Source organism: Sciurus carolinensis, chromosome 17 (genome assembly GCF_902686445.1).
Source record: "Sciurus carolinensis chromosome 17, mSciCar1.2, whole genome shotgun sequence".
Classification (NCBI taxonomy): domain Eukaryota; kingdom Metazoa; phylum Chordata; class Mammalia; order Rodentia; family Sciuridae; genus Sciurus; species Sciurus carolinensis.
Window position 1 is genome coordinate 13313486 of NC_062229.1, and position 12924 is coordinate 13326409.

The window sequence follows — 12924 nt, forward strand, 5'->3', positions numbered from 1 at the left end:
CTTCCCCAGAGGTAGTTCAGTCACGTGTGCTGAAGTCAAAATGTGGAAACATTTATATCCAGCGACCCAGGAATCCTTTCTAGATATTTCTCGAGAATGTACAAGGATGTCAAATATGGTGCAGTTAAGAGCAGAGAGGGAAGCATGTAATTACTGAAGGAATTCAGTAAGCTTTGCATCCCATCATATTTAGTCCTTTAGTCTTATGATCGGACATCTGTGACTCATTGAGAGAAAAGCTAGTTGAAGTGCCCCCAAGTGGGCCACTTAAGAGAAGTTGAGTAGCAACCGCTCCACCACCTCTCAACATCTACTGGCCCTCTGAGCCACACGCAGGCAGCGGGTACTTCTTTGTCTGCATTTAGAGTCTTTACATAGTTTGATCACTAACAGTTGTGTTCATCTTAGAATTCAGTAGGACCAAGTTAGCTAGGCTTCCTGAACTTGCAGCCTAAAGGTTTTGAGCAAACAGGTTTTTTCGGTACAGGGGATTTAACCCAGGGGCACTATAACGCTAAGCCACATTCCCTATCACCACCTTTTTCTGAGACAGGGTCTCACCAAGTTGCTGAGGCTGACCTCGAACTTGAAATCCTCCTGCCTCTGCCTCCCAAAAAATAACGGATTTTGTCTGGGGCAGGCAGACTAGGGTTTTGAGGGTGGCTCAGGGGTGACTTTTCTTCTTACTCCACCATTCACTGCTTGGGGTTTTGTGTCTTCATGGTCACAAAATGGCTGGGCATCATCAGGCATCGGTCTACTCCAGACCAAAGAAGGGCAAAAGAGCCGTGGAGAAAGCTAGCCAAAACTTTCAGAAGGCTTTTATGGAAATCACACTACCAAGTTTCTTTGGCATCTCATTGGCCAGAAGTGAGTCACACCAGTGAACTCCCACCCGCAAAACACTTGGATCCAGGGAATGATGTAGCAGAGCGTAGGGGGAGCACCAAGGAGCCTTTCTGTCCAGACTCAGGCCCAGAGGTAGCCAGAGCCCCACACCAATCAGAGTTACCACCCCAAGTGATTTATAGGAGAGATTTATTTGAAGAAATATTACAACATATAAAAACTACATAAAGTCTTAATTTCCACTTGTACAGTGGTAATTTGATATAATGCATAATAAAAAACTTTTAAAATCCAGAATGCACAAAGTACTGCACAGTTTGATCACTAAGTCGTTAGTTAAGCAAACCTCACAGAACAGCTTCATGTCAGCCAAGGCCACAAACACTGTGTACAACACATCTGAACTGACAGATTTCAACATGTTAAAAATACAACATCAGTGCATGTTGGGGATTCCTGGTGCCAGAAACAAGAGTGACGGGAGGGTGAAGCTAGTCCTTAGCAGCCGCCTCCTCCTCCTTTACTTTAGCTGAAGGGAAACAAGAGGAAAAATTACTTTGGGAACACAGTCACACCAAGCCATGGGCAAGTATAATACATTTAGGGCTGAGGGTGCGGCTTCATGGTAGGGTACTTGCCGAGCATGCTTGAGGCCCCGTGTCCCACCCCTAGCCCTACACACAGAAAACACTAAGTTGGGAAATGTCAACACCCCGATGCCAACAGCTGACCTGTCAGTTATAAAGGTCACGCTCCCTAGAGGCTTCTACCCCTGCTTGGGTTGGCCCAGGAGGGAGGGTGCCTGCCAGACACTCAGGCAGCAGGGTGAGGACAGTCAGCCTGGCAGAATGCCTACTGCGTCAGCTCCTGTTCTAAGCTGGCCGTGAGGTCACCAACCCTCACAGTACACCTCTGCTAGGTGGACAGGGTTGGGGAATCCTAGAGTTGTACCCAGCTGCCTTCAGGCACAGCCAGAGGGAAGCCAGGCTCAAGAGGAAGCCCATCCGCTAGCCCCTGCCCTGCATACCTGAGGCACTCTCTCGAGCCTTGGCCAACATACAGAGCTTGATCTCCAAGCCAATGGCTTTGGCCAAAGGTGGTGGCACGGCGTTACCCACCTGCAGGAAGGAAGGAGGGTGATGCCTGCTTGGAAGAGCTGGACCAATGCCCTGGAACAGCCTCTACTCAGAACAAGGCATGCTGGGGTCACTGGGTCCCTGAGGGCTGGGGCTGGTCTCCTGCCCATGTCCCGCATGGGCCCCCAAGGCCCTCCTATCACAATGGCCCCCTGCCCTGCAGCTGGCCCATCCCCACATAACACCCACGTGTCAAGAACAGAATTCTTTAAAGGGCTTTAGAGGACACAAAGCTAAAAAGAAAGGAAAGCTGCTGAGACATGTGCTCCCAGCTAGGAGCCTTTGCTTCTGGGAAGCCGATCTGGGGGGAAGATGACTTTTGCGAGGAGCCCAGGCCCTACTGGGAGACTTGGTACTGGGGATTGAACCTGGGGCACTTTACCGTTGAGCTACATCCTCACCCATACCCCCTTGTCATTTTTCATTTTGAGACAGGGTCTCACTACATTGCTTAGAGCCTTGCTGAATTGTTAAGGCTGGTCTTGAACTTGTGGTCATCCTGCATTGAGATCACAGGCATGTGCCACCTCACCCAGCTCTGCTGGATGCACACAACATCACACTGATGGCGAGACACTGAACCAAGAGACAGTCAACCTGACACCCTCAGAATCAGGAATCTGGTTCATCTTAATCCTCAGTAATAGTGAACTTTTGCCACTGTGGGTTTAACCTGCTCCTTTGGTGTGTGTAAACTTCCCTTTGGGCCGAATTCAGCCTCAGAGCCATAGACTACCTGCCCGATTCATTAGCTCTCAGTGCCAACAACAGGATGGCTTGGCTTCATGGTCCCCCAGCCCCCGAGCGCTGAGGACATGTGGCTGACAAGCTGTGATGCTCAGCACATCCTTAGAGGCTGCGTGGGGCTCACTCTAGACAGAGGGGCAGGAGGGGCTGCAGCAGTGACACCGAGGAGGCCATCTCACTGACCTGTCGGTGCCTGTCCAGGATGTTGCCAAATAGCCGGTAGGTGTCGGGGAAGCCCTGGGAGCGGGCGCACTCCCGCACGCTCACCACACGGTGCTGCTCCGGGTGAAGCACACGGCCCTGGAAGCGAACAGGCATGGTGGGAAAGGGGACAAGTCAGGGCTGGCTCACCACCGGGGTGGGGTGTATCCAGCCGGGGCCAGCACACCCAGGCTCCACGAGCACAGGGGGTGGGAGGCGGCTGGATCCTGATGTGCACCCACCCTCCCAGGCCCCCCAGCTCAAGGCCTGACTGGTCCTGGATGCCCCTGCCCCAGGACCCACCTGCTTGCCCATAGGCTCAGGGTTGGTGACAGTTGTGCTGAAGAAGCCGTCCCACTCAAGCCGCCCGTAGAGGCCAGCCCAGTGGTTGTGCCTGTTTCCGGTGTGGGGCAGGCACCAGGGGATGAGGGTGTTAAACTGTCTGGCGGAGGGGTCACAGGCTCTGCCTGCCGGAAGAGAAGACTGTAGTAAGGATGCAGCCGCAGGATGGGCCAGAAGAAGGCCTAAGGGGGCGCGGGCGGGCTTTGGGCACACGGACAGCCCCTGCTGTGCCTAGCACTCACCCACAGCAGTGGGTAGTCCCATTTGGTGGGTACAGCCATTTTGATTTTTGGGGCCTCCCCAGCTTCGTGAAGGCGTCCAGCTTAAGGAGGTGACCCCCAGCATACCATGCTTGAGTAACCTCAGCAAGCAGTCCCCCTCCCCAGCCCCCTCCTGCAGAGGAACCACGATCTTAGGGTCCTCACCCTCCACACAGGAGCAGACCCCACGGAGGGCGCCCGAGCTGCTGCGGCCATTTTTCTTGTCGTGGTAGGTGTAGCGCAGCTTCTTGGCCAGTGTGCCATCCGTGAGTCGCACCTCAATGTTGGGCAGATCACGCCAGTCTGAGCCCGGGGCCAGGGGGATGTGCCTCATGCGGGCGGCCACCAACGCACTCATGTCCTGAGAGAGCATGAGGAGCCCTGGCTGTCACCTGGTCCAAGGGGAACCCGAGGATGCACCGTGGGCTGGGCACTGAACACCAGGGTGACTGGGAACTTCAGGGGCTCATGTCACTGGGAGGGGCCAAAAACGTAACCGAACCCCAGTTCAGGGATGGCCACATGTCACCAGGGCCACAAGAAGGGACATGGAATAGTGTGTGGGAGGTGTGGGGAAAGAAGCGAGTGCAGGGACAGACGGGGCAAGCATGACACCTGAGTGGAGTCTGCAGAATAGGAAGGGTCTGGGAGCCAGGAGAGGGAGTTGTACTAGGCCTCCTGCACCGGGAGGCAGGGGGACCCCAGGCCAGTCCATGACAGCGGGAGCTCCAATCCACACTGAGCACACCATTGTTGGAGGTGTGCACCCAGGAAGAGCAGGAGAGGCTGGAAGCCCATTGAGACAAGCCTGGATTAGGAGCCAAGAGTACAGAAGCGGGGCGGATGCGCAGGCTGAGGACCAAGGTGGTGAGAGCCTGGGAGTAGACTGCGTGGCCAGCGCAGAGCCGGGCTGTGGCCAAGGAGGCATTGTCCCGAGAAGCCATTACCTTACAGATGTGGTCCCTGAGGATGGGCTGGTAGTGCGAGCCCCGAAGCTGCCTCTGGAACCAGGACTGAGGCTCCCCGTTGTACGAGATCTCCTGGGCCGTGGCCCCATTCCGGATCTCAGGGAGGTCCGACATTGTGTCCCGTACTGTGATGGTTCGGAAGGGACCCGAGCTCAACCTGCAGCAGAGCAGAGCACAGTCGACACTGCTGGGGATGCCCACTGCTGTCCCCTCAGCACAGCTGCCACCCCTGGCTATCAGCACTGCCCTCCCCAGAACAGACTGCCCAGCTTCGGTCAGTGCTCTGAGCACAAGGGCAGCCTTCCTTAGTTGGATCCAGCAAAGAATAGCTGCAGTGTGGCCTCTGCAGGAGGCTCTGCTTGTGACTGCAGGCAGCCCTGTGGTTATCTGACACACGGGGCAGAACCCAATACTGGAGGTGGCAGGGAGCAACCTCAGCAGGCCATACACCACATCTGCTCCTGCCTCAGGCCTCTGGACAGATCCAGCACCGAACCTCTCCAGGTAAAGCCCCTAAGCTCATGATAGCTGCCAGCTCTGTGTGGCACACGGAGGGGCGAGAGGCCCTACCTGGTGATGTTGCTGACAAACTTCTTATCATCTACCACGACACTCAGCTGGCAGGCCCGGGGTGCAAACACATGCAGGGGCTCTGGGAACAGGGGAAGTTGCTCTCCAGGGGCCGCAGCAAGGATGATGGCCCTCCTCCGTGTCTGGGCCACGCCATACTGACCAGCCTGCAAGTGGAATCAGACGTTCATGGTCAGTGGGCATCCGACCACCTGGACTCAGGGCTGGGGTCGCAGCACCTGACTTTCAGAAGTCATGAGACAAAGTCATCTGTAAGATCCCTAGTTGACCCTGTGGGTTCATTCCCAGTAGGAATTTTCCCACATGGTGTTCACTGAAGAGGACAAGAAGATGGTGACCCCAGCCAACTCTTTGGGAAACTGCAAGAAACCAAGAGTGGGTGAGAGCTTTGCCACCTACCCGAGGAGATGGCCACAGGGACAGACTGACTGCTGACCAGGCTTCACTGGCCCCCGGAGCTCACCCACTCACAGGGACTGGGTCCCACTCATGGATCCCCGTCCTCCCACTTTGACAGCTGCTCATTTTCAGTTACGCCCTCACTAACTGAACAGAGTGTGGAGCAGGCACCTTTCAGCTAAGCCCAGCACCTCAGTACCCTATTCCTGTCCTTGCAGACAGGCCACTGGGAACTACCTGGAGTGTGACCCTCTGTCCCCCTGAAGGTTCTGCACACATTCACAGAGGAAAAAGCACATGCCAAGGGGAGCTCGCTAGTTCAGGGCTCTGCTGTTCTCCTGTCTCCTTGGAGGAGGAGTACGCAGCGTTCCCAGCACCCCATGGCTGGCTCTTCTCCATGGTGGGAAAGGAGCTGGTGAGTACAGCAAGCCCACCCTCCCCCAGGCCCCGAGAGGACACTGAAGGTGGACTTGCTGGGTGCTAGCTGTTTTTATATCCAAGTTCTGAGAATGCCATACAGGGGGTGCAGGCACGAGTGTCCATAACCCAGGCCAGCACAAGGGACCGTGCTGACCTCTGCAGCTTGGACGGAGAGTCTGTACACCCTTTTCTCAGTGACAGTTTGCTATAGTCCAGGGACTACGGCCTACCCACCTCCCGGTCATTCCTGCCCACCCGGCTGGTGTCCAGGAGCCCACCTGCAGCACGCCAAAGGTACACTGGTAGCCCATGCGGACCAGGCAGCGGAGTGTGAGCTTCAGCACCATGGAGCGCTTGAAGGAGACGAAGTTCCTGACGTTCTCCAGGAGGAAAAACCGGGGCCGATAGTAGTCACAGTAGCTGTGGGGGACAGGAGAAACCAGGGAGTCACCACACACACAGGGACCAGAAGAACCGCCCTGGAGCATCACTGAAGTTGTAACCTTCAACTTGCTAGTGTGAGTACAGCGCCCCAGCAAAACCAAGCGAGCAGTGTCCTGGGGGCAGCCCCATGGTCTCATCCTAGCGTGGGGCATACCTGGCACCCCCACCCTGGGAACGTCTTTGTCCTCACGGAGCAGGAGACAACAGGGACTCCCATCCCACCTACCTGAGAAAGGAGACTACAAGGGAGTTCTTGAACTTTGAGTAGGTGCGAGAGTTGAAGCGGTTCATGCCGCTGAAGCCTTGGCAGGGGGGCCCGCCGCACAGCATCTCCACATCACCCTTTTGGGGCAGCCTCTGGCCAAGGCCGTTGTTTTTCTCCCCAGCCATAACCAGCTTGAGCAGGACGTTGCAGTCCTCCGTGAACACTGTGGAGCTGGGGTTGTTCAGCCGGAACGCCTGTGCCGCAGGCTCCCACATCTCAATGGCCCACAGAGTCTCGGAGATGCCTGGGGGACAAGGGCAAAAGGCATGCTTTGAAGCCTTCCCGGGGAGGCCAGAGGCAGGTGACCAGGGCCAGCAGGGTCTTACAAGCTAAGGCTGCCAGATTCATTCTGACTGGTTCAGAGGAAAAAAAAGAATCCTTACCTGCTTGGTGGAATCCTTCCGACAACCCTCCACAGCCAGAAAACACGTCCAGGGTTCGCAGCTTGGGCAGTTTTATTGCCATCTCTGGTTCGCTCGGCTCAGATGTCTGAGATTTCGTCTTGCCTTTCCCTAGAGGGAACATGACACAAAATAAAACCAACTGTCAGTCCTACCAGGCTCTGACAAGTCTTTCAAAGACGGCCTCACTGTGTTGTTAACAGCAGAGAGTGGGGAAAGGCAGGAATCCCTGGAGTCCAGAAGGGACTCATCAGACCCATAAGCAGGAACCTACTTGGTGGTGCAGCTCAGTGGCAGTGTGCCCAGCATGCCTAAGGCACTGGGGTTTCATTTCTAGTAATGAAGAAAGAGGAGGCGGGGGGTGGGGGGGACACCCAACAGAGGAACGTACCTTTCCCCTTCCCTTTCCCTTTATTCCCAGTGCTGCGGGCATGGTTTGGAGGATCTTCAAAGCTTTTGGTCTTTGCATTATAGGCCTGAAAAGGAGAGAACCACAACAGTCAAGAAGGAGTGACTTAATGCCTTCTCTAATAGGGTACATAAGTTAGTCTGGCAGAGTCACTTAATGTCTCCCCTAAACAGACACATAGCTAATTAGCCACCAATATGAGTAGTTTGATTTTTATTTTAGAAACTAAAAAATATATTTGATCTGGCCAATGTTAAAACTTCTGCTATGAATGTTTGGACTATTCATTCTAAGCAGGAAACACAAAAAGCCCGCCTTCTGATTAAGCTAACACAGGAACCTGGGGAAACGCCGATGTGTGCCGTTTTAAGACAACCCAAAATGCAAAAGCCAAGCTTCGATAATGAAAAAGCAATAGTTTTTATCAACAAGCTCCTGGACCCTGTACACGACCAGGACTGTCTGCAAGATCATGCAGGTCTGGCCTGGACACAGGCACCTAGCTAAAGGGACCAAGTGAAGGACAGCACTATGTCTCTTGGGTAAGGGGCACATTTTCCCAACTCACAAAAGGCACTGGCTGGGCTACTGAAGGCCACCTATCAGTCTTGGCTGTCACAGACTAGTGTTACAGATGGTGCTGGGCGTGGGGAAACAAAGCAACGCCCCCCAAAAGCTCCTGAGGAATGGGGTTCATGGCATCCTCCCCACCTTGTTCCTTTAAAAAAGCCCAAACCCTACTGCCAACATTTCTTATGCATAACCCGACAGTAAACTGCCTTCCTGGACACACTGCTTTCTTGTAAGTCTGACTCTGAAGCCACCCCTCCAGTGAGCCTGGGCACCACCTCCAAGAAGTAGAAGCGGTCGGGGCCGCCCTCCGAGTACTCCTGCAGGCACTCTGGCAGGTCCTCTCCATATTCCACGGTGCAGCGGCCCTGCACGGCCTTGAAGTCTACCACGGCCTCCTCGTCGCTCCAGTAAAGCAGGTTGATGTCCGCGTGGTAGCTCGCCGAGGTAGACTTGTGAGTGTTCTCGGGCCTGTGAGCAGAAGACGCTTAGCGTGGGACTCGTTTGCTGTGAGCTTACAATGAGTCAGGTGAACATTCCTTATCTGAAATGCCTGGGACCAGAAGTGTTTTGCATTTTTTCAAGTTTTGAAATATTTTCCATATATAAAGATCTTGGGAATGGGACCTCAAGACTAAACAAGAAATTCATTTGTCTCACTGGGCATGATGGTGCATGCCTGTAATTTCAACTATTCAGGAGGATGAGGCAGGAGGATCTAAAGTTACAGGCCAGCCTGAACACCTCAGTAAGTAGTCTCAAAAATAGAGGAATAGGCATGGAATTTAGTTCAACCCAGATGCCCCTGGGGTTCAATCCTCAGGACAATCCCTAGTATAAGGGGAAAAAAAACTCATTTGTCTTACATATGCTTTATACACATAGTCTGAGGATTTTTTTTTTTTTTTTAAGGTGTGGGTATGAGGTGTGTGTGTGTGTGTGTGTGTGTGGTTTTACTATGTTGCCCAAGCTGATCTTGAACTTATAATCCTGCCTCAGCCTCTCAAGTAGCTGGGATTACAGGTATGGGCCAGCATACCCAGCTTCTACCTAATTTTAACAGTATGACAGTGTACTATGTCCTGTCTGACCTGCTCCAGGTAGCAGCTTCTAGAAGAGCCTGCAGCCTCCTGTAGAGGCAGAGACCTGCACTGACCTGTAAAACTTGTTCAGCCTGATCTTGATGTCTGCCTCATTGGGCTTGCCGTTGCTTTTCTTGGTACAGAAGATCTCTTTTATCCGGCCAATCCGGTAAGGCTCAGGGGCATCCAGGTTGCTGCCTTTGATGTAGTCGGAGTACTTTCGGTAGTGTTCTGGGTACAGATCCTCGTCCACAGGCTCCTTCCTTGGGCGTTTCACAGGACTGGACAGCTTAATGCTGCAGAGAACCAATCGTCAGGCATAAACGAGTCTTTAAGCCAAGCAGTGATTGATTTGGCAGGACTAACCGAAAAACCCACCATTTCAGGTCTAACAGCTTCTCAGCTCTAGATCAGGAGAAGATCTCACTCCTAGTCATGGAGCGTTTTGCAGAAGTGACACGGGAGCACTCAGCCACCATGGGCATGTCCAGCATGCTTCTCAAAGACTAGCAACTTCTAAGGAGATGGCTCTGATAGCCCAGGTAACGTGTGACCCAACAGCTGAGCTTCTTGTAACTAGCATCCCACAGCTAAGAGCTAGGAGAAAGTGCTGTGGCATACCGATCTGTGGTGGTCACTATGGCATGACCTGTGCTATCCTGACTAAAGCACTGACCTAGAAGCAATGCTGGAGGCCCAGGCCAGAAACAGGGTCTAGGCGACTCAAGTTTGGTCTAACTCCAAACTGTGGAGTCATCTGCTTGACCTATTGGCTGTGACCTCTGAAGCAGCAGACTTGCCTTCCTCACTAGGTCTCTCCATCTGCTGAGCTCTCAAGGTGCCTGAGTGCCTGTGCTTAGCCTATCTGAGGTGCCAGGAGCACTTGGCAGAAAGCACTACAGGGAGGCCACCCCTCCACCTCAGGACAATAATGCCTACGGGGGTGACACACCCCAATGACACCAAGGCTGGAGGCAACCTGCTTCCTGCCTCCTTAGCTCACAGTAACTGAACTGAGGCTGGGGAGCCAGTTTCCAACAGAACTCTAGGGAAACAAAACTACAAACCAGGAATTAACTACATTCAGAAAACATTGGCTTTAATTCCAACTAAGCACTAACTCTTAGGATGAGCAAGGAAAAGATCAAGTGTGGGAATTATCTCTGGCTTTGCCTTCTTCTCTGTAGAGTCTTGACCCTCCGACAAAGAGGTCTTCCCACACACTACACCAGTGCCATCGAGAGCAGGCAAGGCACTCTTGACCCTCAGAGCCCCTGCAGAAGAGCGACACTCTGCCACCATAGAGAGGGGAACTGAGGGCACCCCTGACCGGAGGCCTCAGGGCTGGTCAAAGAGCTGGGGCAGGACACCAGCTGGATGCAGCACTCTCCACTGTTACAGACCCACAGCTTCACTCTGGTAAAGCAGATGTTAATGCCCCCAAAGGCTCATGTGTTCAAGATGGCGGCACTACTGCAGAACCTTTAGGAGGTGGGACCTAGGGGAGGTCTTCAGGTCACTGGGGCTGTGCCCTTGAAGGGGATTGTGAGACCCCAGCTTCTTCCTCTCCTTCTGCTTCCTGCCCATGAGGTGAAGTTGGCTTCACGTTGTGCTCCCCACCACTGACAGCCTTCCAGCACCCCCAGAGGTCCAAAGCAATAGGCTCTCTGGATCTTGGACTAGAAATTCCACAACTGCAAGTCAAAATAAATCTCTTTGCAAGTTACCGTAATTCACCACCACACTGAAGTACATTCACAGGTACTCTGCATCCTAGTCTTACACTCAGGACAGTTTAGTGATGAACTATTTAAGTTCTATTGACAATGTTAAAGAAAATCTTCATGTAACATCTTCACCCCACTTTGTGGGAAAAGTTGGCATAAAATCTGCGATGATTATAGAGTGAAGCATGGTGGTTGCCTTGGGCATTTTATTATAGTAATGGAAACCCAACTCAGTGCTCAGGGGAATGGCAGCCCTCTAATGGAGAGCAGCAACCACAGATGCTAATGTGATGGCTGAGGCAGTGCCTGGTACTGAGGCATGAGGGAGGGGGACATCTGTGAGAGGTGGCCTGGTCCCAGGCTAGCAAAAGGGGGCACTCACTTGAACGTGAAGGCCTCAGGAAGCAGGTACACGCCATCGCCCACCCTATACAGGATGCCATTCTTTGTGGCAGAGCTGTAGAGAACTCTGCCGTCCAGGTCATCAAGCTGCTCCAGGGCCCTGGGGATTTCCTTCTGCCTCATTTCAGCCAGTCGTGCACAGCTTGCACAGAACCTGCAGCGAAGGCAGAAACGTAGCCCTGGGTTGGCTGGCAGAGACTCTGGCAGCCACCACTGGTCCAATCCAGAGATCAGGAACCACAAGGGGATCGTAGTTGCAGATGTCTACAGGAACTGCTTTCTCACACTTACATTCACACTTTGAAGGCACTCATTTGGGACCAGGGCCCAGAGACAGACAATGAGAAAATGACAAGCCAATCTCACTTTTGGGCCATCAATACAGAAACCCCAGACATTGAAGAACAGAATCTGGAAGATGGTTAACACCGCCTGAACAAGCACGCAGAAGTGACTCAATGAGGAGCTCATACATAGGTGCCTCAACCTGCTCTCCTTGTAAAGGCTGAAAAGAGATGAGAAAAATCCGGCTTTTTTTTGTGACAGTGGACAAGTGTTCTATCACTACGCTACATCCTCAGCCCTTTTGTTTTATTTGTTTAATTTTTTATTTTGAGGCAGTGTCTCACTAACCTGCCTAGGATGACCTTGAATTTGAGCTCCTCCTGCCTTATTAGTCTCCTGAGTAGATGGGATTATGGGCACATGCACCATCACACCCAGTTCAACGTTATTATTAAAATAAGTCCTTGAAGAGCTAGAGACAGCCTTAAAAATAAACATCAAGGGGCCAGGTGGGTGGTGTGTGCAGGTAATACCTGTGACTCAGGAGACTGACACGGGAAGATCGAAAGTTCCAGGCAGACTCAGCAATTTAACGAGGCTCTAAGCAACTTAATGAGACCCTATCTCAAAAAATAAAGGGGTTGGGGATGAAGCTCAGTAGTAGGACACCCTGGGTTCAATGCCTAGTACCAAAAAAAAAAAAAAAAAATAGAAGCATCAAGGGACTGGAGGTGCAGCTCAGTGGGGCAGAGCACAAGTTTCCCATGTGCAAGGCCCTAAGTTCAACCTCCAACACCACATACAAAATTTTAAATAAGCTGAAATCCAGCAAACTGATCAGAACAAAGACCTAAGCAAGCTCCTTGCCTTTGTCCTGTCACCTATACTGCTGTATATGAATGGTCAAACTCATGAGACAGTTCAACTTTAGGATGGTGTAAAAGCAATGCATGTGCAGTAGAAACTGCACTTCAGGTTTTTATTTATTTATTGTTTTTGGTACCAGGGATTGAACTTAGGGGCACTTAACCTCTGAGCCACATCCCAGCCTTATTTTGTATTTTATTTAGATACAGGATCTCACCAAGTTGCTTAGCACCTCGCTGTGGTTGAGGCTGGGTTTGAACTCATGATCCTTCTGCCTCAGCCTCCAGAGCTGCTGGGATTACAGGCTTGTGCCATCGGGCCTGGCTTGCACTTCCGATTATTTTTTTAAAGTTACTACCCATATTATGAAGTATTCTTTTTATTAAATGCCTTTATTTTTATGTGGTGCTGAGGAACGAACCTAGTGCATCACGTGTGCGAGTCAAGTACGCCACTGCCAAGCCACACCCCAGCCCGCCCTTCAGATTTTTAACTTTGATCTTTTCCTGGGCTAGCCACATGCAGCATGATTCTCTTGTGATTTGAGAGCCACATGGTT

At 52.4% G+C, this 12924-nt stretch overlaps 1 protein-coding gene across 3 annotated transcripts in view; it reads right to left on the reverse strand.

Annotated features, from left to right (window-relative positions):
- Nucleotides 1-1027: 1027 nt before the first annotated feature.
- The window catches only part of Dnmt1 (DNA methyltransferase 1), a 45719-nt gene continuing 33822 nt past the window's right edge, over nt 1028-12924 (reverse strand). For all 3 annotated transcript variants that reach the window (XM_047531765.1, XM_047531764.1, XM_047531766.1), the window contains exons 27-40: nt 11194-11367; nt 9159-9380; nt 8281-8473; nt 7415-7499; nt 7006-7134; nt 6584-6866; nt 6192-6333; nt 5074-5240; nt 4483-4660; nt 3701-3896; nt 3237-3400; nt 2916-3032; nt 1877-1967; nt 1028-1378 (exon numbers count right to left, since the gene is read on the reverse strand). In XM_047531765.1, the coding sequence (XP_047387721.1) occupies nt 1341-1378; nt 1877-1967; nt 2916-3032; nt 3237-3400; nt 3701-3896; nt 4483-4660; nt 5074-5240; nt 6192-6333; nt 6584-6866; nt 7006-7134; nt 7415-7499; nt 8281-8473; nt 9159-9380; nt 11194-11367 (2179 nt within the window). In that variant the 3' untranslated portion in view covers nt 1028-1340. The remainder of the gene's footprint in view (nt 1379-1876; nt 1968-2915; nt 3033-3236; nt 3401-3700; nt 3897-4482; nt 4661-5073; nt 5241-6191; nt 6334-6583; nt 6867-7005; nt 7135-7414; nt 7500-8280; nt 8474-9158; nt 9381-11193; nt 11368-12924) is intronic.